Source organism: Osmerus mordax, chromosome 9 (genome assembly GCF_038355195.1).
Source record: "Osmerus mordax isolate fOsmMor3 chromosome 9, fOsmMor3.pri, whole genome shotgun sequence".
Taxonomy (NCBI): Eukaryota; Metazoa; Chordata; class Actinopteri; order Osmeriformes; family Osmeridae; genus Osmerus; species Osmerus mordax.
The window spans coordinates 5,361,772-5,388,676 of NC_090058.1; the positions used below are offsets into that span (position 1 = coordinate 5,361,772).

Below are 26,905 nucleotides of genomic sequence, written 5' to 3' on the forward strand. Positions count from 1 at the left end.
TTCTTTCATCTTTTAGGTGGTTAATCTAAATGTGATTGGCTAGATACGATGAGGACGCGGAAATCTGTCCCAGTTGGGGCATTATTTGGTGGTGCAGCTACCAAGGTAAAATATTATTTTATGATCTTTTGAAGTTTGGCATTTCTTACCAAACTCATTCTGATACATTACCTATTAGATGCAAATGTTTGACAACGTTGCATGTGAACCTAGTTTTCTTGGTTGATTATATGTAGGCTGCAACAGCGTTGGCTTGGTGGCTTCAACATTATGATAGTGTGGCTATCTAGCCTTACTCGCATTTTGATCCATATCATTATCAGTTGGTAAACTATATACAGCTACTTTTTGCATTCTGGAAGTGTTAATTACAGGTTGTGGAGAGTAACAGGGGTTTCTGCTGTTTTTCTCTTAAAGTTAACACTAGGTCTTATATACACACTACATTCTCAAAGGACATTAACCACCTATTTTTGGATTATTAGTTTTGTATAAATATCTGACATTGTGGTTGTCTGTATGTTTGTTAAGGGAGGCAAGGTGTATGTGAAATGCACTCAGCAGTATTGCGTCTGGCTGTAGTGGCAGTCCCCATGGGTGTGCTGTTGTCCAGAACCATGGCCTGGATGTCCAGCGGCAAGACACATCCTGAACTCATCAGTCGACTTCGGGGTAAAACCACACAGTATCTCTGGAGCCACAGAGCTTAGAAAAACACACTCAACGACAGTACATGTACATATATTATACTATTTATAGCACACTAATATAATAATGCAACTCTTTATGACATTGTAAAGGCATGTTCATCCATTGTTGAGAATTTCAATAGCCAGTTCAGTGCAGTTTAGGGCTGGGTTGAGTTTTTTTGTGAGTCGTGGAGTGGTTTTCATTGATCACCTTTTTAGATCATGGAGTGATCCGCAGTGATCGTGTGTTTGATGCCATGCTGACCACAGACAGGGGAATCTACTCTGAGGACTACCCTTACTCCGACTCTCCTCAATCTATCGGTAACTTTCTTACAGTGGCACACTTACTTACCCTATAACTTGTATGAGAACACTGCAGTTACTCATGTCACACCATTGTAACATGTTTTGAGATAGTCTCACCAGAATATGAGTTAGAAAATGGGAAGCATTCTGATTCCCTTTGTCTACCAAGGGTACAAGGCAACAATCAGCGCTCCACACATGGTAAGTATTTTACCATCTAGAGCGAGCCACAACATTTACATGTACAGTATGAACACATATGTTTGCATACGTGGACAAACTGCATATTTTCAAATTCTCATCTGTAGTCTTTTTCAACCAGTGGTCTGGGCAACATTGTCCTTTTAAACGAGGAATGGTTATGAATTATAATATGGCATTATAATTCATTACATTATGGAATTGTCAATTACATTGACATCAATTAAGTTACTGAATGTTGACTTGTTCTTCCCTAGCATGCACATGCTCTGGAGGTGTTGAGTGACAAGCTAATCGAAGGGGCCTCAGCCTTGGATGTGGGCTCTGGGAGTGGATATCTCACTGCCTGTTTTGCTAGGATGGTATGTTCCAGAGTCCTGAATGCATGTTGTAAATTCTACTGTATCTCTAAACTACCTCCATAATAAATCTCTATATAAATAATAAACAGAAACTAACGTTCTGTTTTTGTCAAAATGTTTATGGTTTCATGCAAAATGCATGATATTAATTGTGATTTTGCTTCAGTTCTACAAGCACCATTAGTTTACAAAGTGATAATAGATTATGATTTGTTTATTTAATCATTTATTTTGCTCCGCCAACACAAAATAGTTCCACCACTTGACTGGGACTGGACTGTTGCTAAGCAACAAACAAATATTTTCCTGCACCCTACCGTCTAACGCTTGTTAATGTCAGTGAAGTGATTCATGTTTAGACCCAGTGCTGATATTACTAAATATAAGTACTCAAGGAATACCCTGTTCAATCAAATTACTTGTTCGGAACGAACTGTTGTATAATCTGCCTCAGTGCTACCCTGCCTTGTCTCTTCCCTCACATTCCTCTGCCCCCTTCCCTTAGGTGGGGTCCTCGGGGAAGGTGGTGGGAATCGAGCACATCAAGGAGCTGGTGGAGGCCTCTGTGAGAAACGTGCAGGCAGATGACCCAAAGCTACTCTCCTCAGGATGCATTAAACTTGTGGGTGAGTGAGTCATGTGACCTTGGTAAGAGTATATTGACCTTCAGATTGACTCACCTGACCTCTGTGAGTCCATGGAGACCAGCTGATGGACAGTTTGTGACAGCCATGTACCAGTATCTGGAAGGATGCAGGCAACCACCAGAAGCAGACACTTCTCTCATGGCTTTAATAACCTGAAAATTAAACTAGTGATGCTCCAAAATGAAATGTTTTGTCTGAAAATAAAAATTCTGAATGCACATGGCTTAAAACCCAAACCAAAAAGGACTACATTGTTTTTTGGGGGTATAAAACACAGATAATCTGAAAATAGTTTGAGGTTATTATAGCACATATGTTAAAAACAATTTATAGAAAAATGTGTGAGGTGAAAATGGACAAACCAAATGCTTTTGCTATTTTTGCCGGCTGAAACTTCCATGCATCCCTAAATGAAAGTGATTTCTACTGAATTAAAAATGATGTATTATATTATTTGACTAGATTGCATCATGATATTTGTTTTGTTGTCATGTTAGTGGGGGACGGAAGGTTGGGCTACCCTGAAGGAGCACCGTATGACGCCATCCACGTTGGGGCAGCTGCGCCTACACTCCCCAAAGCTGTAAGCACCCGTGTTCCTGCCCACCACTACACAGAAACCGGCCTCTGCATGGATCACCTACAATTCATAATGCTCGAATAATGGTCAAAACCGTCCCTGATGTCCCTGAAACCGTCCCTGAAACCGTCCCTGAAACCGTCCCTGATGCTTCACACTATTAAATCTGTGTACAGTGTGTGATTTGCAATATTAAACTCTTCTCCATTCCCGCTCCTTTGTGTGCCCCTGTGTGCTTCTGGCAGCTCCTGGAGCAGCTGAAGCCTGGAGGGAGGCTGGTTCTCCCGGTGGGTCCAGACGGGGGGAGCCAAGTTCTGGAGCAGTACGACCGCCAGCCAGACGGAACCTTCCTCAGAAAAGCCCTAATGGGGGTCATCTATGTTCCCCTCACAGATAAGCGACGCCAGTGGCCTGGGTATGTACTGTACAGACTGATACTGACATTCAGAGCAATTTGTTATTGACAGGTGTCTACCTTTTTATGAGCATTGTGGTTATTTCTGGCCTTTGTTGATCATTGCACAGTAGAGTTGGTTCCCTGATTATCCGTGTGTGTGTGTGTGTGTGTGTGCGCGTGTGTGTGCACGTGTGTTTGTTCTCCCCCCTCAGGGGTGAGCTCTGATTGCAGTGTGGTTGCCCCTGCAGGAAGTGGTGCTGGGGCTGCAATTCTGGGGTCCCATAGGACAGTCCAGTCTGATGCATATCAGCCAGAACATGCCAGCAGCTGCCTGCTCTTCCCTGCCTCTTTGCCTTTTAGCATCTCTGGGAAGACCAAGGACTACGAGATGAAGAGAGAAGCCAAGGACTGTGGATTTACAAGTTCATCGGTTCATGTTATGGACTTTCAAACTTGCCATGTGTTAATCATCCCTTATAGACTATTGTCCGTTGTCTGGTAGTCTAAATGTTTTATTCATCTGTGAGGTGAATGTGGAGACAGACACCTGTGTAATCCTAAAGGATCCTTATCCCAGTGATGGAAACAAACAATAAGGGAATTATATAGTCAACGCTTACCAAGTGATGTAAAGCTGATGCATGTGTACAATGAATTAATTTATTTCAATTGCTGCTGTTAATCTCAGCATTCATAGTCTAATCACCTAATCCTAATTCCCTTGTATCACTACAATAGCAGAACCACCTTTGTTGATGAGAAGTAAATGTACTTTATTTTGGGAAAATATTCAAATGAACTTTGACTATTACGATCTTGTTTATTAATAAAAGTGTAAGAGAATTATGATGTGCTTATTATGATAAAGTGTGAATGTAGTGGCCATGACACAGCTTTTTTTGAGTCAGATTGTTTTTTTGCCAGGCTATTAACTGAAGACTACATTTTGACGTCATCATCTAGCGTCTGAAAACACCAAGGACCTTTGGGAGATGCATGTGAGTGTCCTGACTCCCACTTTCAGTGTACATACTTTATCGCTTACCATACAAAATGAAGTTTTAAGGAACGTTTTAGGGAAACAGTTAGATTCAGTCTTTGGTTTGTTCCTTCGTTATATAAAAACAAATGTGTATGGTTTTCAATACAATCAGCTAGATTGTATCCAGCCAAAGTTGTCCCTTGGACGCCGTCGATGCACCCTGCCTAAATGCAATGCTACAATCAATGTGAATGTGAATTGGAAAGTGACACAGTATAATGATGTTGGAGTCAGTCACAAAATAAACGCGTTCCTTCTATATTCACGATCGTACGGACAGCAGACACCAATGACAACACAACAGATGGAGACTATAGAAGCCACCGACGCGGCAGGGAAAAACATCTCCGAAACCACTTCAACGACCAAGGAGTACGAAGTGACTGGAACTGTTAAGCGCAAAAGCGAAGAGGGGGTAGAAACGGAAAAAGACTGTCGTGGTAAGAGACGGAGAGGAGGTGGTGGTAAGAACATGAAACCAGGGGAGAGGTACATCCCTCCTCCTCAGAAGCGAAACCCCACGGTAGGCTTCAGCCAAGAACACTTCGATGAAACCTCGTACTATTTCGAAGGTGGTCTGCGAAAAGTGCGACCTTACTACTTTGACTTTAAAACTTACTGCAAGGGCCGCTGGATCGGGAAGAGTCTCTTGGAAGTCTTCAACAAGGAGTTCAGAGCAGAATCCCTGGATTACTATAAAGCAGCAGCCAAAGAGGGCCGCATCCGTCTCAACGAGGAACCAGTAAATGACTTGTCGATAACACTCAGGGTATGTTGCCTCGGAACTGAGCTTCCAAGAATATCATTTAATGTAATACATCAATCATAAATTAACGTAAATCGTGTAGTGTCTCATAATATGTTCCAACCCTTCCCCAGAACAATGACCACATGAAGAACACAGTTCATCGGCATGAGCCTCCGGTTGTGGGCCGTCCCTTGGAGATCCTGGAGGACAACGGGGAGGTTCTGGTGGTGGACAAACCTGCTTCCATGCCGGTGCATCCCTGCGGACGGTTCCGCCACAACACGGTGATCTTCATTCTGGGGAAGGAGAGGGGGATCTCAGGCCTCCACACCGTCCATCGGCTGGACCGGTTAACCTCCGGGGTGCTGCTGTTCGCTCGAACCCTAGAGGTGTCCAAGAGACTGGACAAGCTGGTCAGAGACAGACAGGTGAGTCTCCCTTCCTTTGAATGTCTCTTTTCAAACTCCATCCTGTGACAGAGCTATATATTTGAATACACCTTTTCAAATACCTTTTCAAATACCTTTCCTTTGCAGCGCTTGAAGTTTGGTGTCCTTTTCAAACAAAATGGCTCACTTGTTCTGTGGAATGTCTCGCATGGCTCACATTTTGAGAATTGTAAATGGCAAGTGTTGTGTGTGCTCTCCCCCACAGCTGGAGAAGGAGTATGTGTGCCGTGTGGAGGGGGAGTTTCCCGAGGCTGAAGTGGTGTGTGAGGAGCCTATCCTGGTTGTGTCCTTCAAGGTGGGGCTGTGCCGGGTGGACCCCCTCGGCAAGGATTGCCGCACTGTCTTTCAGAGGCTCAGCTACAACGGAAGCACCAGCGTGGTTCGCTGCATGCCTCTCACTGGGCGCACACACCAGATCCGTGTCCACCTCCAGTTCCTAGGGTTTCCTATCCTCAACGACCCCATCTATGGCTCCTCGGCATGGGGCCCCCAAAGGGCCAAGGGGGGACTGGTTGGGCTGAGTGACGATGAGTTGCTGAAGGCTCTTCTGGAGGAACATCGCTCCAAGGAGAGCCTCCACCTTCTAGACTTACCCGAGGATGCCAGCAGCCTCTTGCAGGAGGGCATTATGGGAGTTGGAGTTAATGGAAAGGACCTACAGAATGCCTGTGATACTAGCTTGGCCAGGCCTGATGAGTCTGGGGGATGTAGTTCCCAAACAGAGAGAGATGTCAACAATGAATGTACAGAGCATCAGACACATCCAGTACAGCCTGTGTCTACTGACTGTACCCTGAATGACATGCGCCCTTTGCAGGGTGCAGGCAGGGATGGACCCTCGTCAGAGTGTGCACCAGCACTCCTCTCAGGCCCCAGAGACAGAGACCCTCTGTGTAGTGAGTGTAAGATCACTAGGCCGGACCCAACCGAGAAGGAGCTGATCATGTATCTGCATGCTTTACGCTACAAAGGACCGGACTTTGAATACCAGACCTGCTTACCTGACTGGGCTAAAGAAGATTGGGTTGATGACAAGAGCTCAACTTAATGTCATGTTGTAAATACATATGTAATATTTTATCAGAGTCTGGCCAAAATTAACACTGAGTGATGTTTGGTACATTGAAATTGCACATATTTTGGCCCTCGAAGAGTAAGAATTAGAACTACAGTTGTGAGGGTTTTGTTTGACTTTTCCTCATAAGATGTACTATAATCAACAATTACATTTGACATTTTTTGGGTGGTTTCTATCACACATTATTTCTGATGTAATTTTAAATCAAAGGGAATTTTGTTCAAACAAAACAACCAAAATAAAGCTGTAACCAGGAAAAATACACTTTATTTTTTTACTTTCCACCTTGTGGAAAATGTACAGCATTGTGATTCCTTAAGTCTAATAGTGGTTGCAACCTCATGTCATCAATATGAAGCTGTGTTATTCATTCCTTGAAGCAGAATGTTTTGCTTAGTGGCTAAAAACGAAAGATCATACAAGAGTACTACATGAGAAAGAAACACCTTAAATAAGTGAGACAACTTGCTTCAAATGTCGCCTGTAGACCTACTACGAAGCAAGTTCGATATGCCAGAGATATATTTTAGTAAACTGGCTTCACTAAGCTTAACAACTGCAATCACGCTAAACAGTGTCACGACAGTGGCTATCAACTTGTTAACTCAACCCAGGTTTTACCAAACTTTTGCCGTGAGTGTGTTCATGTAATAGGGGCTACCAGAGCAGCATATTGTACAGAATATGAGCAAACTATAATATTAAACAAATGATATATTTTTAAATATAATCCAGGCTTAAAAGAACACAGTTGTCTCTGCCAAAGGCAAGGCGGAAAGCTGGTAAAAACTTGCCGACTAAGTTAATAGGCTTACCAAAATTACAGCCCCATCATTAAGGCACATTATTACAATAGTGTATTCCATTAATGTGTTAAAAGGTCTTTTAAAGAAAATAAAGAATATATACAAAACATAATTCAGACCGGTAAATAGGCTTACTTATAAGCAAATCATTATACGGTCAACAAGTAAGTAATACGGCTTCAGTGCTTTAACCGTTCTCTGTTTTAGGATAATATTGGTAGTCTATATACACTTCAAAGATACTCGTCATGGAAAGCCAAGTGTTTTTTCTGACTCACTATTCGTGCACCGAGGTCAGAGGATATTCTAGAAACAATGAAGCAATTGGTTGTTCAGTAGGTTGTGCTTTCATACGTGTTGTTCTGTTATCTCAAACAACCCGCTCCGGGCAGGTTAAGTGCAGCATAAGTTACCGTGGCGATCTACCCTGGTAAGAAGCAAACCACTGTCGTGAAACTGAAAACCCAGTTACACCTGAAGTTACCTCGCTAACCCCAAATCCTGCTTCGTAGTAGGCTCCTAGTTAAGACTTTACATCAACACTGAAGACCAATTACAAATGTATTGAACTTTACTGAATAAAATACATTTACCTTGCATACTTAACCATCACACAGAGACTTCAGTTGCCATAGAAAACTGCTGTCATTAAGAGTTGGCACGTGCTGCACATAGAAATACACCATTGTGTGGGTATACTTTCAAGAAAACACATGTTACATTTGAGCTGGATGTGCAGTGGAACAGAATATTCTCTTTTTAGTAACTGCATAACATTAATGCTACATATCTTAGCTCTGACACTGAGTAAAACACCAACCTGGGGTCATTTCTGATTGACCCCATTTCTGAAACACATGTACAATGATAATGACACAACTACAAACATGGCAAATAAGCTAGCTCATGTATGTATGCGACCATAGGCAGAAGCCTGCCACCATTCTGGGGTGGTGATAGATGTCGAGTACATTTCAGAAGCGCCCATTGGTAGTGCTGTTGTGTTGCTACTGACAACGTGTGATATACGTAGGCACAAGCAATGTTTGTCATAAACAAAGCAGCACTTTCTCTTGTAGTATCTCTATGATATCTCGTAAAGGTTTGTTTTCAGTAGTCGCACTCACATGATCTCATTGTCCGTGAATCTGTCCAAATAGTTTTGGCTCAAACCCAGATGGATGAAGGCCAGAGATCGTTGACTGAGCTTGTCCGGTCCAAGATGTGCAGTAGGCCTGGATCAATTATAGATCAATTTCTAGTCAGAAGTACTTCATTGTTGGCACATTTCTTTTGCACTGGGTATCACAATTCAAGTGTTTCCAGTGTATTTGACAGATTGAAATCAAACCAAGTTTGTTGTGTCGTAGAGGCTATGAATATGAAGGTGTGATTATGGACCCTGTCAGAGCAGAATAGGCACAGAGATACATATTGCAGCAGGAAACATGATGTGCGGTGACTTTACTTGGTGGTATTGCGTGGTCTTTTCTTCACACAAGTCACAGGATAGAAGTGAATAATCTCTGTTTCTGGTTATGATTAATATTCTTAGGTATTAGTGATAGTACTCAGTGCAGAAGTGTCCAGTGGAACAAACGCTTAGATATTACTTTTAAAGTAAATTGAACACTCGTGTTGGGTGGCATTTCCTCTGGTGCTGTAACAGTGAAGTTACTGTGGTGACAGCAAGATAAAAGTTATAGTCAGAAATGTGTCAGATTGATTATTTTGAATACAACCCGATTTAACCCTCGTGCTGCCTTCGGGTCACATGACCCAAAGGTTCATAACGAACCATCGTTGTGTTTACCCAATTTTACCCAATAAAAAACTAATAAAAATAATTTTAACCTTCGCAATGTGGGGGGTCTGAGACAGCCCAACGGTTAAAAGAAAATGCTTCACTTTGTTTTTGTATGCGGTAAAGTTGTCGCAATACGACGGTGGGTCACAATGACTGATGGGTCAGAATGACCCGAAGATAACACAAGGGTTAAGCTACAGGACATTTCCATTTGAACATATTAATGACTCTTTTAGAGATTATTGAATACCATGCAGCCCAATCTGTTTTCAAAAGCATAGCATGAATATTTAATTGTTGTTCTGCTGACATTTACACCATTCGTGTTTGTCACTTGGAGTTTGCACAAAAGCCCAACTGAACATTTAACCTTGGATAAGTAATACTAAACTGGCATTTTTATGTTACTACAGAAGTAGTAACAGGACATGTTTTCTAAACCCTCAACTTGTCTCTTCCCTCGCTCCATCTCTCTTGATCCAAACATCAGGCAGGTCTGGTTTGCTATTGGGCAGGATGACAGGCTCCTCTCCCTGGCTGGAACGGCTCCGCCCACAGCCTGGAGCCCCAGTCTCGTAGACGGTCTCCCTGAGGGAGAGGTGGAGTGCATCCCTCCGTCCATTCAGGTGTCCTGGCTGCGGCTCCCCGTTCCCCTCACCCTCCTCCTGGCCACAGACATGGGGCTGGGAGGGCCCTGGCTCGATGTCACTGAGGCAGGTCTCGTTGGAGTCCTCCAGCCCCTCAAAGGAACTCTGGGACTGGGAAGACAGCAGTCGAGAGTGGGGGTGATGCTTGCCCCCAGTGTGCTTCTCCTTAGAGGCAATAGAGGGCTGCTCCATGGTCTCCAGGGTCTGGCTGATGATGGTGTCCTCCATACTGGAGGAGGAGGACATGGTCACGATCCAGCGGTTCCCCCCAGCAGACTGGCCCCCCCGGCAGGCCTTACACAGCAGCTGGTCCTTGGTCAGCTCTCCTGCGGGAGTTGCGGATCGCACAGTGTTCTCCCTGTAGGGAGAGGAGGTCTGCAGGGCTGGGGGAGGGTGGCAGCCTTTGTGGGGGTGTCTGCTACACATGTCCTCGCTGTCTGCGTCTGCCTCCCTCCTTTCCACCTCCGGGCCACAGAACTGGATGTCATCGGACAAGACGGAGGGACGGTTGGACAGCTTGCTGGTACAGGTGCTATTCTCAAAGCTGTCACTCAGCTGGCAGGCCAACGGCTGCAGCTCGTACTGCTCCGACTCCTGCTCTCCAGCTCCCTGTCTTTGTCTCTGTCGCTGGTGGTTAGGGTAGAGATATCCTCCGCCATCTTTGTTGTAGTTCCGTCTGACCCTTGACCTGCCGTACGCCCCATTGATGGTGGAGGTTGAGGTTGCTGGGTCGGCTGTGGAGCGGGAGGACAGCATGCCCTCAGAGACCTTCTCCGAGGAACACGGAAGAGAGATCTTCCCACAGTTCCTTTGAGGACCAAAAAAGCAGCAGAGAGACTGAAAGAAGAAAGTGGCAAAACCGCAAGCCACACACTTGACAAGGAAGAGAAATATCCCCAGCTTCCTGAAGAGCAGGGCGGTGGCGGGAAGCATGACGATCCCAACGCAGAAGAACGCTCCAGAACCTACGGCCACAGGGCAGCCCATCCTCTTCACAGAGTGAGCTACTCGGCCAATCCTGTCCGAGTGTGGAGCGGAGCTGTAGGAGATGCAATAGTTAGCCACAAAGTCCACAGAAAGGCCTGCCGCAGCAGAGATGAACAGAGCTTCCACACCGCTCAGCTGCCACTCCAGCAGGACTAGCAGACCCACGGTGACAAACACACTCCCTCCCACGGCCGCCATCCCGTAGATGCTCAGCGGAATGTTCCAGGTGGTCAGAAGCAGCAGGGTGAAGGTCAGGGCGATGGAGACGCCGGCAACCACCAGGGTCTCGGAGCTCAGACTCTGCTGGAGGTCAAACAACGTGAGCTGACTGATGAACCAGCCCTGCCTCAGTCCTGGGGGAGCTTCAGACATCTCCCCGGCAAACCATGCCACCATGTCCCGGTAATACAAACTAGTCTGGCTGAAGTTGAAGCTGTAGAAGTGTATGGTTCGGAACGCCAGAACAAGGGCTGCTATCCTGCCGTCTGGCTGGAAGAACAGTCCTCCTTCTCCAGGGGACAGATGGCCCTCAGCGTGGCTGTGCCGCTCTGCCACCATCATACCCACACATTGCTCGAACACAGCAGCAGGGTAGGGAAAGGGAATGTCATTGCAGCAAAACTGCCGGGAGTCCTCACTCTCGGAGCAGCGTCGGATGGACACCCAGCGCACAAGCTGCTCCACCAGGCAGACGCTGTCCACCCGGCCCTCCTCCTCCTCAGACGATGAAGTAGGGGAATAGAAACTCTGGTTTTGGACCCGTTCACAGAGCTCCCTGAGCCACAACTGAGCCTCGGGGCTGCTTATGTTGAATTCTGGGTCCAGAACTAATGACCCGTTGCTTTTAGGGTCGAAATGATCCCCGTTATCAGTAGGGATGACCCCCCAGACCAGGGTCAGTGTCAGGGGCTTGTCCTCACCATTTCTCTGTCTTTCAAACATGAACATGTGACGATACTCTGCGTCGTACCTCTCAAACGGATGGCTGGAGCGGAACAGCTGAGTGGCTCTGCTGTCCAGGGTGGGGAGTTTCATGCCAGGATCCACACAAGAGATGTAGGTGCCCCCTGCCGCCAGCACAGCGAACCAGCACACCCATATGTATCGAAACTTGACCACCCCACAAGGGAGAATTTTCAGAAACAATAGGTTGGAGGTCTCTGCCAATCCTCTCTTCAAGCCCCTTAGTTTCTGAGCCAGACCGAAGAGGCAGCGCTTCCTCGAGCTTGTGTCCCAGAATCCTCCAGGACTTTTGGAGCAGCAGGGATTCCAGCCAGGGGCATCGACCAAGGCAGAGTTGGTCCCTGAGTAGCGCTCTCTGATGACGAGTGCACAGGGCAGCCAGACAAGGTTGACCAGGGTACTGATCAGAGAGGCTGTCCCCAGGTAGATGGAGAAACACCTGACGGCCGTGATGCTGCTCAGGTAACCACAGAAGAAGGCAGCACTGGAGGTGAGGCCCGACGCCATGGTCAAGTATCCAACTTCTAGCACAACCCTGTTCACCCTCTTCTCCAGCGAGGCAGGGGGGTTGTGGGAGAGCTGAAGGCTCCAGAAGTCGACGAAAGTGAAGGCCTGATTGGAGCAGCTTCCCAGCAGGATGAGAACAGCAGAGAGGTTGAGCAGGGGGAAGAAGGCCATGCGAAAAGCAACCTTGTACAAGAAGTAGGAGGTGAAGAGTGAACCTGTGATGGCTACCAGAGCCAGCGCTGATATGAAAAGTGAGCGCAGGTACAGAGCCATGGTAAAGAAGAGGGAGGCCACCGCCAGGACAGGGTAGATGGAGTCCCGAGCCAGGTAGTGCCTAAACAAAGTCTGCTTGATTCCCAGGTCCATCCCTGTGATTGTGGTGTTGTTGTAAGTCAGGTCCTGGCCTTCCAGGCTTCTTATATAGATGTCCATAAGGTGCTCTCCTTTTTCCACCGGCAGGAACAGCAGGCTGTATTTCAGTGAGGGAACCTGGTACTGGACAGTCTCCGGCCCCAGGAAGTCCTTATCGACCAGGAAGTGAAGGATCTGGTACACGGCATGGGAGTGCTTGCATCTCGTGGGCACCGACACGCAGCTCCCCTGCTTGGGTCTGTGGTGGCAGCTTCCCGACAGACTGCCGTGGTGGTAGAAGGGAGCACAGTAGCGCAGCAAGCTGAGGGACTCTGACACATGGTGAGAGTTGAGGCTGAGGCAGGAGGAGGCGTTGCTGAGGACTGCCAAGTAATTCCCCAAGGACCAGCTGGGACAGCAGCGTCCCCCTTCACCTCCCCGGGCCTCCACTCCTGCCTCCGTCTCCAGCTTCAAAGGCTGCTGCTGACACAGCCCCTGGAAATGAGCCTGCGAACGAATCTGAAACACAAAGGATTGAGGGTTTTTCCTTAATAATGCTAGAGCTTTAGGGGAGGGGCGGCATGGGTTGAAGAGCGGGGCTTTTGAAGATGGGAGCGTGACGAGAAAGAGGGTGAGGAGCAAGATGAGGAAGAGCAGGAAGAAAAGCTGATGGAGGAGAAGAAGATGCAGGAGTATGGGCAGAAGAGGAGCAGCTACAGGAAAAGAGGAGAGGAGCAGGGCAGAAGAGGCAGAAGTCAGGTGGAGGAGCCGGAAGTGAAGGAGGAGAACAACATACCATGATCTGCTCCATCTCACACATGGTGGTTATGGATTTCAGGCTCCACAGACTGGCAGAGTTCCCTGAGCGAAACACCAGCTGAGCATACTGTTCTCCTGCACACACACAGTTGGAGCTGTGATTTAGGCACACACAACCACAATGAAATCATCCACAGTCTGCTATCTGCATTTACACAAAACCAACATGCTTGCAAGGAGGGTCCAGTGTATTGTGTATATTCCTGAGTGTGTGTTTTTCATTGTGTGTTTGAAGTGTTTTCCTACCAGGTGCATCACAGAGAAAGGTGTCCTGATCTGGGTCTTTATCCAGCATCCTCTTGGAGCGCAGTCTGGACCTCTCCCGCCTCACACTGGCCTCATCACCATCCACATTGCTATAAACACACACGCACAAACGAGAATTTGATACTATTTTTAACCCTTCAACCAGGGAAGACATTTAGAACAGATTATTTTTGTCTAATTTATTTTCATTTCATTCAAGTATTTCCGCTCCAGTTTTAATGATGCACTTAGGGAGCCAAGTTGCTTGGACCAGTGTTTTCATGCTCCATCTGTAGCTGTAAACATGAGCCAAGTGTTGCCTTTTTTAGAAGGATTAATTACATAACCCAACAGGGATGTGTGTTTGTGTGTGAGGGAGAAAAATATACTTTACATTTACCAGACGCTCTTATCCAGAGCGACTTACAGTAAGTACAGGGACATTCCCCCGGGGCAAATAGGGTGAAGTGCCTTGCCCAAGGACACAACGTCATTTTGCACAGGCAGGAATCGAACTGGCAACCTTCAGATTACTAGCCCGATTCCCTAACCGCTCAGCCACCTGATTCCACTTACTTTGGCTCTTCATTTTGCCACTGGCACACTAAATGGTGAAACCCCAGTGTAGAGAAAAGCTCAAAATATCAATTTATATTTGATATTATTCTGTTCTTAAGGTACCTCCCAGGATTCCTGTATGTGCTCAGCTGTGGAACCACAGACAGGGTTCTACCAGGCCCGGTGTTCTCCAGCAGCTTCTCCAACGAGGACTGTCTCAGTCCTATGTATGTTCCCCTAGGCTCGAACCCCTGTGAACACACACAACAACATCAAACATACAACCAAAACATACATCAACAGACATCTTCACACATCAAACCCACGCCAAAATGTATCGACTACAGACACCAAAAATATTAGCACATACCACCACATCAACCCACAAATAAAAATAAATAAAAAATAGCTTCCGAGCACAGTGTAAGTGTGGACACAAGTCGCTACTGGACACAATGCTGTATTAAAACACAATATTTATGTAAATTAAGTGTGCTTGAGGAGCAGCAGAGGGAGTGCTAATGTTTATCCATTCAGTGTGTTATTTAAGGATACCCACAAACAATAAGGTGGTTTTGTGGATCAATGAAAGCTGCATTGAGTCAGGATATTTCCATGGTACCGATCTGTTTATACTTTCTTCTCTCCTGCACATAAGAACATTGTGTTTGCAACTGCATGCACATTTGTTGCATGCCTATTTTACTGCAAGCACACGGTATGTAATTACATTTCTAGAGCTTCATTAAACATGGTAAAAACAAAAACGGTTGATTTAGCATCACGGTCTAGTCCCTTTACATTATTCTTGACGTGCAGCTTCACTCGTGTCAACATGGGAGAAAATAGAAGAGAGAGTGTGTGCGTGTGTGTATCCCTGCATGTGTGTGTGTTGGCTGGTGGGGACTGACCATAAGCGGGTCAGAAAAGTCTGGTAGTGGCCCAATTAGAAGGCCCGCTAGAGAACATCCCAGAAGAACAAGGGCAAATCCCAGCATCATCACCACAGGATATTCCACCACCAACTGGGAGTAGCTGCAAGCACCATAGAAGAAGACCGGCTCAGTGTCAATGTAACTGCCAGCTGGCATCACAGAAGAAGACTTTCACTGATTACCTGTCAATCAGAACCAGCATAGAAGAACAGAGGCTGGCAGTGACATTTATGTTTCGTGGACTTTAGAGGACAGTACTTACTAGTATATAATGGTATTATCAATTTTCGTGCAATGAAAAATAGCCATATATATCATGTTGTCATGCTATTGGACTAACATGCTCTGTACTAACGTTCTAGGAATCCCGTAGAGTCCCTCATCCCTACAGAAGAAAGCACATCACACATTGTTTTTGAGTGTTAGGTTTAAGCAAAAAATTTACATTACTGGTCTGGTAACAAATCTGTCTGTGCTTTGGTTTTCATCTCCATCAATTAATTAATTAATCAATCTATTTATTTATTTATTCATGTATCCATTCAATACATTTGACATCCTTCCAAAAATGGATCTGGATTTATCCATCTGCTGTGTTGCAGACGAACCCATACCTGACTGTCACCACATGTCTTTGTTTTCGCTTGTGGGCTCCTCCCTCATGTGATCCCTGCAGCCAATGACACCGCACAGCGTTATGACAGGACGGAACGTGAGCGGGGCTTCTGCCATGACCCGTTTTACCACCGATGCTGAGGCCAGTGGAGCAGTCTGGGTGAGAGCCGTCCGTGACTGGGTGAGTGTTGGGGCAGGCATTGCCTCTGGTTGGCTGGTGGTGTGTGCAGCAGTGTCCGTGCTCTTGTGGATGGCGGCTGGGGGGTTGGGGTGAGGGGTGGTAGGGCGGGCCTTGGGGGACCTGGTGGTAAAGCTGAGAGGAAGAGGAGGAGGAGGAAGAGGAGGAAGAGGATGGTCTGGGGAGGCTGTCAGCCAGCTGAAGCTGCACACACACACTGTCAGGAGGACAGAGAGACAGCTCTGGGATCTCACTGGAAGAGAACACAGGGCAGAGGGGGTAGGGTTATTTATAATTCCAGTAAAATTCAGTCTTGGTGTCACAGTGTAGCACATCTCACCAGAGTGTTCCATAGAAGGTTTGCATTTAATGATCAAAGGAATTCAATCCATCAATCAGTTCACCAATTGATCAACCAACCAATCAAGAGCTAGTCCACAACCACTGCAGTATGATGCAAGTGTCGATCCCAGGATGGTAGTACAGATCAACATTAAAAGTGATTATAATACAGCGTAAGGTTGGTTGGAATTGATGACATCCTCAGGCCTGTTCTGCCTGGCCTTGTGTCTGAGTAGACATTATTAACAGTGCGTGTCGTGAGGGGAAAGATGGGGAAAAGCTGTTGCTGCGCTACTGGAAGAGACCCAATTAGAGGGACAGATGGACCTCCATCTCCAAGGCCCTGCTCATCACCACGGCTGGAGGATGATGCCTGTCAAGCAAAGCCTTGGACTGGGGACAGTGCCTCTGGATGTGATGACTGGGTGACTCATTGGCACTGGCAGGCATCGGAGAGGTGCACAGAGATACAGAGATGCTGCTGTGGTTTTTCCTCTACCCACATTTGAAAGAACTTCTAGAGGTTCAACCACGTCTATCCTTGGCTAACCCTATTTCCAGTGCGTAGCATTGATTCTGGTATGTTCTGTATTTATGCATTCTATTCATTAAAGTAACTAGTCATAATGAACACTTCAGAGGCAGAATGTGTTTATCATGTAATGATAAAATCATAATTAAATAATGTCATAGTTAACTTGCTCTGCTTATGAAGTGTTGTTGATTGGGATCCCTTCTACTTGATATGATGAACTGAATAAAATAAGCATCATTAGATCATTATCAATTACACCATGTTATGAACTTTTGGTACACAGTTTTACAAAAGATCAGTGAGCTTTAAGTGAGGTTAATTAAAAGACATTACAAGCAGCAGGAATTAGTCTGGCCATGACTCAGTTACTAATGCAATGTGTCATTTTAATGATTCACTGATTTAGAGTCACAACAACCATAACAATCACAGAGTCAGGCTGCATCATAGGAGAAAAAGTCTGCCCATTAAGTCTGATTGTTTTTCCACAGCTGGGTGAACCGAGCTCCTCTTCCTGTTTAATCACCATGGTGACCAAGTAGGTCAACAGTGAGTGTGACCACCAGACCCTCTAATGCTTTATTGACATTACCAACCTTTAAGGGAGGCAGGCAGTAGCTTAAAACACTTGAGACACTTAACACTTCATGGCAACATGACAGTAAAATTGTTAAAACAGTATTGGTGATAGCAGAGCAGTAAATCAACTGATCTGCCAATTGTATTAGAGCACACCAATAGCATACTGATACATACTGAGTAAATCAACAGAACATCTACGTCTATGGCCAGGCTACCGTGGCTATCTGGTGTATTGGACATGACTCAGACGTGCTCAGTGGGATATGTCCATAGAACCCCCTTCAGATGGCATGTGAGTTCTGGGAGCCAACACGTCAGCGTACGTTGTGGGCGTATCATGGCACCTCACCAGGCTATGAGAAGCTTCCAGACTGACTCACAGAACAGGTCTGGAGCTGTCCAACTAGAACAGACCTTGTGCCTAACCCTGGGCAGCACGGTGACACACTGAAGACTGCAAAATGAAGGTTGCATGGACCGCATAAACTCAACGGATGATTACGAAATGACTGAAATTTGTCAGATGAACTGATGCATTTGCAGCTTTACATTGCATTTAAACATGCCACAGACTGGACTGTTTCCTCAGACTGTGGTGCCAGACTGGGTTCAATGTGCGATGAGAAAAGCAGAGGTGGCTAAACTTGACAACAAAGGTGATGTTTTTTATTGTGTGGAGCTCCACAAGAACAGCCAGCCAGCCAGTCTATGGAGTGGTTTAATAATTAAACAGAGAGACTAAAATACATCCAGGAGGGTCTTACTTACCCTCCTGCAACGAAACAAATAACAACCAATCAATTCAACCAATACTGCATTCATTGAACATGGTACTGAATCACTAAACTATATTCAGTGATTTAAATTGTGTGCTAAGAAGATATTGTTGGATTTCATTAACCCTGAAAGCATTAACCCTGTTTTCACTTCCCTCGCAATTACTGAGAACGGATCACTGTTTACGGATCACTGTTTGCTCACAGATTTCGCATCAACATGATTTTAAAAGACATGTTTAAATATACTGTGACACCCAATGTTCTGAATGAATGTTTGAGTTGATTGGTTCAGAGCCCAAGCTTGTCTGCTGACCTTTCGTGAGATCTGATGATCTTAGCAGGCTATGGTGTCCTTGAGGAATGACACCAGGGTTCAACTGCCGTTGAAATTCCCTCCTGAGCTTGTGCAGTGGACTGACATGTTGACAACTGAAACCTTTCCTCTGTGCCCAGTAGCGTTTGCAGTGGTCTGGTGAGCAAACCCAGCAGAGAGCACCTGTCTGCCTGTGATCTGTCAGGACAGGATGAGCCTCCCTCTGTCATGTGCTGAGCTGAATCTCGTTATGTTGACTGTGTTTTACAGGAGAGGCAGCTCCGACATGCTCTGGATCACCAGGAGACTGGTGAGGATCATAAGTAGGAATTTGAATATGACCTGATTGGATGAGGATTCATTTCACTTCAGTTCTGCTACCACAAAACAACAGGTTAGCTGCTGAGATAAAGGTACCTGAAATCTGGTGTGAACGCTGCCTATACCTGTTCAGATTTGTGCAGATATGGAGAATTTTAAGAAACAAACACAAAAAGATAATTGACTCATGAGGTTAATTGTGTAAACTTGTTCAACCATGTAGAGAGAGGGATGGTTAACTTCGTTATCACAGACGTTGATATGAAGTTAACGTTTTTATGGAATCTACAGTGGATTTTATAGCCAACAACAACAAATTTACGAGAGGAGATTGATTTATATCTATCCCTGGGAACATGACCAAGAAGACACAAATGTGTCTGCACACATTTATTGTTTAAAGCTATTCATATTTACACGATATGAGAAGTGGCTATGAAAACAAAATAGATAAGTAAAATACAGTACGTACCATTGAGAAACCTTCTGTGTGGGTCTCTGAGCTAGTGGAGAATCCATTACAATAGCATCGGTGCTCTCTCCGGTGATAGACACAGCATCCATTCTCAATCCGCTGTACAACTACCGAAACCGATTATAATAGAAACCAAGCCATATGGGAAATTACTATAATCATATGCGCGAGAATATGACTAGGCTATCGGTTTTATTCTGCGACACCAAAAGGATGTTACGAGTAAATGTGCCCGAAGGACGATGCGGTTTGATGAAGCTCGCTGCTGTTGAGGACACAGAGCGTGAACGGAACGGTCGCTGTCCAATCAGGGGTGGTGCTAGCGGATGTGTGATGGATACAATGGAAGCCCATCATTGATGCAATAATCCACCTGTTTTAAATTTGCAGCAACACAGTGTCAATAATTATCACCGACATTAAACGTGTCTCGTATCAACAATTTCATATAATTTCAATGACGGATTTGATATTCAGGTGCCCCCCCGCCTGTAAAAGCACCCCCTCGCGGAAACGCGCGCCTAAACCACTCTTATCAAATACTGAAAGATTCCTTACCAAGAAATCTTGGCGATTTCTTTCTCGTATCTTGCCAAGAAATGCACCCCCTGCTAACTCTGACTACGAAAGTGCCACATGCATGAAACTTACTCTGGTTACTCATACTAGTCCCTTCAATGTACAGTAAGAATAATTTGGTGCTGGGATATACAGAACAAAAGTACATGGGGGTGCATTTCAGGGCAGGCCTGGTTTTCCATTTGAAGTAAATGCAATGCACCCCTGCTAACTCTGACAAGGAAAGCGTCACATGCATGACACTTACTCTGATTACTCATACTAGTCCCCTCAATGTACAGTAAGAATCATTTGATGCTGGGATATACAGAACAGAAATTACATGGAGGGTGAATTTCCGGGGGGTTCATGGGTTGCTTAGGAGTGTGTAATACAAATCGAAGACTAGACTGGGTGGTGAAAATGTTGTCTTCCTCTGCTGACAGGGTACGCTGTGCAAGCTCTGATGGGCCTCGGGGTGGGTCTAAAGCGACAGCCATGGTAATTTTCTGTGGCAGGCTGGCAGCTCTCTCTGGGGACTGGTGAGGCGAGGGAAATGGGTTATTTACGGCTTGGATGCTGCTCACAGCCCAGGGGCGATCTAAGTAATAGGAGATATGAGATCCCTAAGCAACATGGGCCTGCGTAGGTTTATAAAGTCATACATGCAGACAAATTATCATGTACACTAAACGGCTTCAGTATACAACTAGACGGCTTCAGTATACAACTAGACTGCTTCAGTATGCAAATATCAATTTTCCTGTAAATCTCAACAACAATAAAAAGTCCTCCGAATGTTGCAGTAGTGAGACGTAATTTTGTATTTGTCCAAAGAGAGATGCGAATTCACTTCAGTGTTAATGGGGGACTTCCTAAACGTATTTTGCTGCCACCTGTTGATACGTTTTTGTCCCACAGTCTGCTCTTGGTGCCTTCACTCACATGTACACGAAACATTCACGTCGAGAGAGGGAGAGAGGAGGGGCGGAAAAGTGACAGAGAAGGTGAGGGGGGAGAGAGACCTAGCGAGTGAGCGAATGAGTGAATGAATGAAATGGAGCGAAAGAGATAGAAAGAGTCCAGATTATATGCCACAGGCAAATGCTGACATTTTATTTGTTAAGAAAACCTGTAGCTCTGTAAATTGACGGTCACATACAGATAGCTCGCTACATTTCATTGGTGAAACATCGGTTAACTCCTCCCCAGATACCGCCCCTCTTCGACTCCTGCAGAGCACTTGACTGACCGAAATGACAGTTTTCAATGAGTCTCCTGCGTTCCACCGCTAGACATGTCGAAGATTGGAAACCCTCTTTGTGCGGCTGTGTTGTTAGCTTTTGTCGTAATGTCTCTAACTCTTTTAGTGAACAACTGGCATTCCAAAGACCGTGACGCAAAGTTCACCAAGGAAAACCTTGATGCGGACTTGGCTGTGCAGCGCAGTTTGTTAGTTTATGAACTTAACGAAAGACGCAAAGAAATTCTTCCGTTTTTAATATTAAGCGAAAACGAGAGGGTTTGGGAAGAATCTGAACATATATCGGGGGATCCTTCAACAAAATCTAAAAGAATGAATGGGAATTCTGAGAATGCAGCTGTTTCTGAAGGATCTATTCCATATAGCGGTGAGATTGGCTGCAATGAACTTGTGGAAATGAGAGCGGTGGATGTCCTGGGGTCTGGGTACACCAAGCTGGTTGTCAAGGTGCTTCTGTCCGAGGGCCAGCCTGTTGCACTGAAGTTTGTGAACGACCAGGGGGCCGACATGGGCAGATGTCTCGAGGAATTCAAAGACCCAGAGGGTTGTCACGAGCTCGTGTCCTACAAACTGAAAAAAGAGATATTATTGCTGCAAAAACTGAAGCATAGGAACATAATTAAGGTAAGTTGAAAACAACCTCCATGTTTCAACTGTAACCCAACGGCACTTTAGCCTGGTCACGGCTCAATGGTTCGGTAACATGTACGGATAAAATGTGATACAAAGCCACATTGGGTCACGCGGGGTATGCCCCATCGTGTAATTCAATTTGAATTGAAACACTCGTGACCCCTGTCCCAGTTGGTCATCAGCAGCTCAAAGTGACACAACAAGCCTTTGTGTGTCTGACAACAAGAAGCATCTGTCTGAACTATAAAGATCCTATTCAATCAAACCATTATTTAAGACTTGCAGCCAAAAATGTAAACAGATACTTTAACTGTATCTCGCAATAATAGAATTGAGAGCAGGTTTCTTCTCCAGTTGCTGTATCTTCAGGCAACTTCACCAAGCACACTGAGCACTACTGTACTCTACTCAAACTCCACTGTAACTCAAATGGCAGCCCGCTTGTGTCCGCAGCTACAAGGCCACTGTGAGGAGGAGGGTGGAGGAGGAGGAGGAGGAAGAAGGATCACAGCCATTCTAGAACAGGGTTCACCTCTCCAGATGATCCAGCTACTGCAGAGCCCCTGGGAGGAACGCTTCAGGGTAGGAGCCACCATCCATCCCTCCTCCATAACCCCCTCTTTCTCTTTCTAGTCATTTTGCACTCTCTCTCTCTCTCTCTCTGTCTTTCTCATCCAAGGCTAGTTCATCAGGACTGTCCCCATGTCCTGTTCATCTCTAGCATACCTGTGGCGGGGGAAGGGCAACACTCAGAGCCTGGAGTGGATTAACTACAGACCCACACACACACACACACACACACACACACACACACACACACACACACACACACACACACACACACACACACACACACACTATATCCATTCCAACTAAGGTTGATCAAATACACTGAAGGACAGATGTCTCTGGGGCAGCCAATGGGATCGCAACACACATCCCTCCTCCGGGCTAAGCCCCTAGTATCTTACTGAAATCACACTGCGTATGTGTGTGTGTGTGTGTGTAAGAGAAAGGGAGTTAGAAAGTGAAAGAGGGATGTCATTATAGTTGAACAGTTGTGCACGTGTTAACATGCATGTATCCAGACACAAGGTAAATGCTATCTTGCTGATCAGTGTTGACTGTTCCAGAGAAGCGTCTCACAGCAGCCGCCTAGGGGGGGGGGGTGTAGTTATATAGAGTGATAGAGGACAGAAGATCATTTCTCCCTGCCGGCCTGGTGTCTTTGACCCAGCGGTACACACTAATCCACAGAGGGCTTGGGTTACACCCAACTCTGCTTTTATAGCTCCTCCAATTCACTGGGTGATTTCAAGAGCAGAGCGTTACCTAATGCTGCAGCTATGTTTGCAGTGTGACAGAATAATTTTATGCTCTGTCAATGCAGGGCTGATGCTACTCCTGTATTTTGTTTCTTGCCATGCCAACTTGATACGTTTCTCTTTTTTCCCCTTCATCTCTCATCTTTCTACGAGTTCTATTCAAAGAAGGATGGCCGCATTGGCCTGTGTCCAAACTTCAAAGAAAGCACTTACCGCTAGAATGACTGCCAATTGAGTCATGTTTTGAAAGTTGTGTAATTGAATATGTATGTGGGATATCGCATTAATTTTTTTGAATGCTGTAATTGCTTGGTTTGTTTTGAAGGCAGTTTTTGTTGTTCTGCAGGTGTGTCTGGGCCTCGCCCGTCTGCTCCACTACCTGTCTGTCTCTCCGCTGGGTTCTGTGGTACTGCTGGACTTCCAGCCACGCCAGTTTGTCCTGGTCTCTGGAGAGCTGAAGCTAACCGACCTGGATGATGCCAGCGTGAAGGAGCCAGAGTGCCGGAGCGACCAGGACTGTGTGCTTCAGTTCCCCCTCAGGAGCTTCAACCTGTCCTGCTCCCCCCAAGGCCTCTGTGAGGGCCACAACGAGAGAAGAAACCTCTACAACGCATACAGGTAACACTGCTGTACTGTTGAGAAAAAAAGAAGGAGAGGAGGCAGGGAGGGGTAGAGGGAGGTGTAATGGCTGACCTGGGCTTTGGTGTGTCAGAACTATGGTTCTACTTAGATTCAGACAGGTTTACAACATGCTCCAACACCCTAGAGTGTGTTTTTACCAGGTGTCTGTCTGACCCAGATGTTTTTGTGTGTATTTCCCTACCTCCAGGTATTTTTTCACCTACCTGTTGCCTCACCAGGCTCCATCTGCCCTCACACACCTGGTGGAACGCATCATGAACTCCACAGGTGAAGAAAAAGACACAGCAACATGACATCACTGGTCAACTTTGAATTTCCAATTAGCATATGAAAATAACTATTATACATGTTTGTACAGGAGAGCTACAAGCTGGTATTAACAAGACTCTGGAAGCCTTTGAAGAAGTTCTCCAACTCTACCAGTCTGGGCCACACCTTGTTAACCTGCCTCCTGCCTTACTTAGAGGTAGGTCTCTAGTTCCCATGCCTGTAGACTCCGGTGTGTACTAAACCAACCCTTGCTTCAGTAGACCATGTTCAACCGTCCACTGTAGTTTAGAACACACAGTCAAATATTCCCATACATGAGCACTATGTTGGTGTATACTGCTTCATTTAAAGTGATGTCAGAGGGACTCCGAAAGTGGATTCTCCTCCCTCCCTACCTACCTTGCTCCCTCCATACCTCTCCCCTCCACTCTTGCTCTATGAAATATTAATGATGAGATGACTGGCTGAATTCCTGCTCTGATATTTTCCATGCCCCAGCTGCAGGAATGTTTATACAGAGCAATAGGATAAATAATCAGTAGTGGACTGGTCTGAGCAGCCTTCGTCTGGAGCCAGGAAGGAATGTTTCAGTCTAACATGGAGCTGTGCAGTACAAACACATAAATAAAACTCAAAAAAGTACATTGTACACTTAATCTGGCTGAACAGCAGCCATCCATATCACGAGTGACCCTGCAGATCTATGCTGTGCTATGCTGTGCTCTGACAAGGCAGAAACTTCAGTTCAGTGTAAGATTCAGCAGGTTTGTCTTTGCCAGAAACGCACAGCAGAGCATAGTGCAGATGTGGCAGCTGAAAGTGATTTTCTGTCTGGTCTGTTCCGAGGAGTCTGTTCTCTCAACATTAGATTCCATTTATTACACCCTGTATTACTTCCACAGCCAGGGATAACAGGACATAACAAGAAACTGCATACATTCATCCATTTAAACCAAAAACCAAAGGTTTCTCTCCCCATCTCCTTCCTCCCTCCCCCTCTCTGTTTTGGTTAAGGCCCAGTCAGTGGCTGAGGCCTGTCGCCATTTTGCTTCCATCCATGACAGGCCTCATTCTCCTTCTAGAACCACCCTCTGTTTGGTTCACAAATGCACTGGTCTCCCATTAGTTAGTATGCCTCACACACACTTCCTGGCCATTTAGGTAGAGATTGGTAGGAATACCAGTGTGTGTAATGTGACACTCTCCCACCTCCACACCACTGTGGCTGAGTGGACCTCTGTTCTGACTGTGTGTGTGTGTGTGTCAAATTCATGGCTAGAGCTAATTCTAACCAGATGAGTTAAACCCCACAGTCCATACCGCTATTATGAGTAGACTATTGACTGCCGACCGACAAACCCTCAGACTACCACTAACCAACCAATTTACTGACTCATTGGTTCCTCTTCTCCTGTCCTCTGCAGATTATAGTGTGATGCGGGGCGTGAGGACGTCAGGAGATGTGGGCTACAGGTGCTGGGGCTCCTACAGTCACCAGGGCTGCCTGTTATCCGTCCAGAGCCCCAGAGAGGCTGCCCTGCTCTGCTCCTCCCAGTCACATTGCACCAGCTTCAGCCTCAGCCAGCAGAAGACCTGGACAGGTCAGTAGCAGTAGAAACGAAAGAACTTTCTGTATATATCCCACGCTTAGACACGTTGAGACACCAAGGCATGTTTGCATGCTCAGAGTTCTGAGGCGGTGGTTTCAGTGAAAGCATGTTTAATCTCTTGATAAAAAAAAAAAAAAAGCTTTGGCTTTGAAACAGATGCTGTTTTGAAGCCTTAGGCAAAGCAGAGAGAAGCAACTGTTTTTTTTTAATCTTTATCGCTGGGTGGAGAAAGTAATTGTTTCTATTGTTGGCATGGCTGCAGTTAACCAAAGTTGTGTTGCCTTGACCGTGTCTGCAGGGCGTCCGCTGGCCTCCTTCAGGACTGGGTTCAGCCATCTAGTTCCAGATGAAACCTCCGAGGTCTACCTGAGGAAGTCCAAGGCCTCAGGAGCCACGGTGTAGGGAGAGGGACCAACAGCTGGCCACGGTCAACCACAGAACGCAATGTAGTGGGCCACACCTCGATCTACAGTACTATGAACGGACATGTTGTGTTGTCAGATGAGTGAAATCAGGAGTCATGACTGGTCTTGGTGTGATGTTCCTGGTGCTTAGCATGGAAGAGCTCCTGGAGGGCTATCAAGGGCCTGCAGCTGAGAAGGGAGATGTTTGAACTGAGGTGAATGGCATATATTTATAAGGCTTCTGCTCTGGGAGCGTTTGATCTGACTGCCAGGACTGCTGGCCCTCCCAAAGCTATTTAGAGGGATTTCCCTTCTGGTATAATTATGAAAGAAAAGAAAAAAATGCTGTTTCCCCATTTTGTCTTTATTTGCCTAGTGTGTTGTGGAGGCCAGAGCCACAGCAGTAAGACTTGCCTGCTCTGCCTGATTGAAGCCTGGGGGCAGAAAGACAACAAGCTCTTATACAAATAAACTTTGATGTAGATGCAGCACAAAACTTGTAGAAGGTCTATGTGCTTTGAGGAATGTCATCAGCCCTATCACAGCACAGCTGCGCCCTTAGATGTCAGTAACTAGATCATTCCAGTTCAAGTTAATGTTGACATTTTTTTAATGTAAAAGAAGATATTTACATATTGTTAAATTGTTTGGTTATTTACACCTTGTGGGTGTGAGACTGTAAATTCCTTATTTTTCAATGAAAAAAAATATTTTAATGAACATTCATTCCAAACTTTTTGTTCTTGTTTTACTATTTGGTTCATAATATAAATACATTATTGTAATTCCACTGTCTTCTAGTCTATTGTGATTCACATTTTCAAATGGAATTGGGAATACTCTGAGCTAATAGCAAATTCTGTTGTCATTAGCATCACTATGAGTACCCTCACCTTTTCTCCCCCCTCATCCCTCCCTTTACTGGCCAATC

At 45.7% G+C, this 26,905-nt stretch overlaps 4 protein-coding genes across 4 annotated transcripts; 3 read left to right on the plus strand and 1 right to left on the minus strand.

Moving 5' to 3' along the window:
• Positions 1 to 46: 46 nt before the first annotated feature.
• pcmtl (l-isoaspartyl protein carboxyl methyltransferase, like) lies at positions 47 to 4,046 on the plus strand. The gene is made up of 9 exons (XM_067243040.1): positions 47 to 105; positions 532 to 672; positions 909 to 1,013; positions 1,168 to 1,199; positions 1,457 to 1,561; positions 2,067 to 2,187; positions 2,706 to 2,791; positions 3,034 to 3,203; positions 3,398 to 4,046. The coding sequence occupies exons 2-9, from the start codon at positions 552 to 554 to the stop codon at positions 3,408 to 3,410; spliced, it is 753 nt and encodes a 250-aa protein (XP_067099141.1). The 5' UTR covers positions 47 to 105; positions 532 to 551; the 3' UTR covers positions 3,411 to 4,046.
• Positions 4,047 to 4,177: 131 nt separating this feature from the next.
• On the plus strand, positions 4,178 to 6,819 carry rpusd2 (RNA pseudouridine synthase domain containing 2). Its single transcript, XM_067243482.1, has 3 exons — positions 4,178 to 4,996; positions 5,107 to 5,403; positions 5,630 to 6,819. The coding sequence occupies exons 1-3, from the start codon at positions 4,178 to 4,180 to the stop codon at positions 6,470 to 6,472; spliced, it is 1,959 nt and encodes a 652-aa protein (XP_067099583.1). The 3' UTR covers positions 6,473 to 6,819.
• Positions 6,820 to 9,558: 2,739 nt separating this feature from the next.
• disp2 (dispatched RND transporter family member 2) lies at positions 9,559 to 19,357 on the minus strand. Its single transcript, XM_067243270.1, has 8 exons — positions 19,266 to 19,357; positions 15,743 to 16,174; positions 15,484 to 15,513; positions 15,105 to 15,228; positions 14,317 to 14,444; positions 13,636 to 13,745; positions 13,367 to 13,464; positions 9,559 to 13,089 (listed from the first exon to the last, which is right to left on the minus strand). The coding sequence occupies exons 1-8, from the start codon at positions 19,355 to 19,357 to the stop codon at positions 9,559 to 9,561; spliced, it is 4,545 nt and encodes a 1,514-aa protein (XP_067099371.1).
• A 1,766-nt stretch (positions 19,358 to 21,123) lies between these two features.
• pkdccb (protein kinase domain containing, cytoplasmic b) lies at positions 21,124 to 26,647 on the plus strand. Its single transcript, XM_067243607.1, has 7 exons — positions 21,124 to 21,714; positions 22,177 to 22,305; positions 23,395 to 23,666; positions 23,878 to 23,957; positions 24,049 to 24,156; positions 25,385 to 25,561; positions 25,869 to 26,647. Exons 1-7 carry the CDS (start codon positions 21,124 to 21,126, stop codon positions 25,970 to 25,972), a joined length of 1,461 nt encoding a protein of 486 aa, XP_067099708.1. The 3' UTR covers positions 25,973 to 26,647.
• Positions 26,648 to 26,905: the final 258 nt, after the last annotated feature.

Excerpts from the sequence above, each read along its gene's own strand:
- disp2 (XM_067243270.1), bottom strand. The coding sequence starts at position 19,357 with ATGGATGCTGTGTCTATCACCGGAGAGAGCACCGATGCTATTGTAATG. Across the intron at positions 16,175-19,265 it reads ACACAGAAGGTTTCTCAATG|TGAGATCCCAGAGCTGTCTC; the intron begins GTACGTACTGTA and ends GTTCTCTTCCAG. Across the intron at positions 15,514-15,742 it reads AGACATGTGGTGACAGTCAG|GGATGAGGGACTCTACGGGA; the intron begins GTATGGGTTCGT and ends TTTCTTCTGTAG.
- pcmtl (XM_067243040.1), top strand. The coding sequence starts at position 552 with ATGCACTCAGCAGTATTGCGTCTGGCTGTAGTGGCAGTCCCCATGGGT. Across the intron at positions 1,200-1,456 it reads CAATCAGCGCTCCACACATG|CATGCACATGCTCTGGAGGT; the intron begins GTAAGTATTTTA and ends GTTCTTCCCTAG. Across the intron at positions 2,792-3,033 it reads CGCCTACACTCCCCAAAGCT|CTCCTGGAGCAGCTGAAGCC; the intron begins GTAAGCACCCGT and ends TGCTTCTGGCAG.
- pkdccb (XM_067243607.1), top strand. The coding sequence starts at position 21,124 with ATGTCGAAGATTGGAAACCCTCTTTGTGCGGCTGTGTTGTTAGCTTTT. Across the intron at positions 23,958-24,048 it reads ACGCATCATGAACTCCACAG|GAGAGCTACAAGCTGGTATT; the intron begins GTGAAGAAAAAG and ends ATGTTTGTACAG. Across the intron at positions 24,157-25,384 it reads GCCTCCTGCCTTACTTAGAG|ATTATAGTGTGATGCGGGGC; the intron begins GTAGGTCTCTAG and ends TGTCCTCTGCAG.
- rpusd2 (XM_067243482.1), top strand. The coding sequence starts at position 4,178 with ATGCATGTGAGTGTCCTGACTCCCACTTTCAGTGTACATACTTTATCG. Across the intron at positions 4,997-5,106 it reads ACTTGTCGATAACACTCAGG|AACAATGACCACATGAAGAA; the intron begins GTATGTTGCCTC and ends ACCCTTCCCCAG. Across the intron at positions 5,404-5,629 it reads AGCTGGTCAGAGACAGACAG|CTGGAGAAGGAGTATGTGTG; the intron begins GTGAGTCTCCCT and ends TCTCCCCCACAG.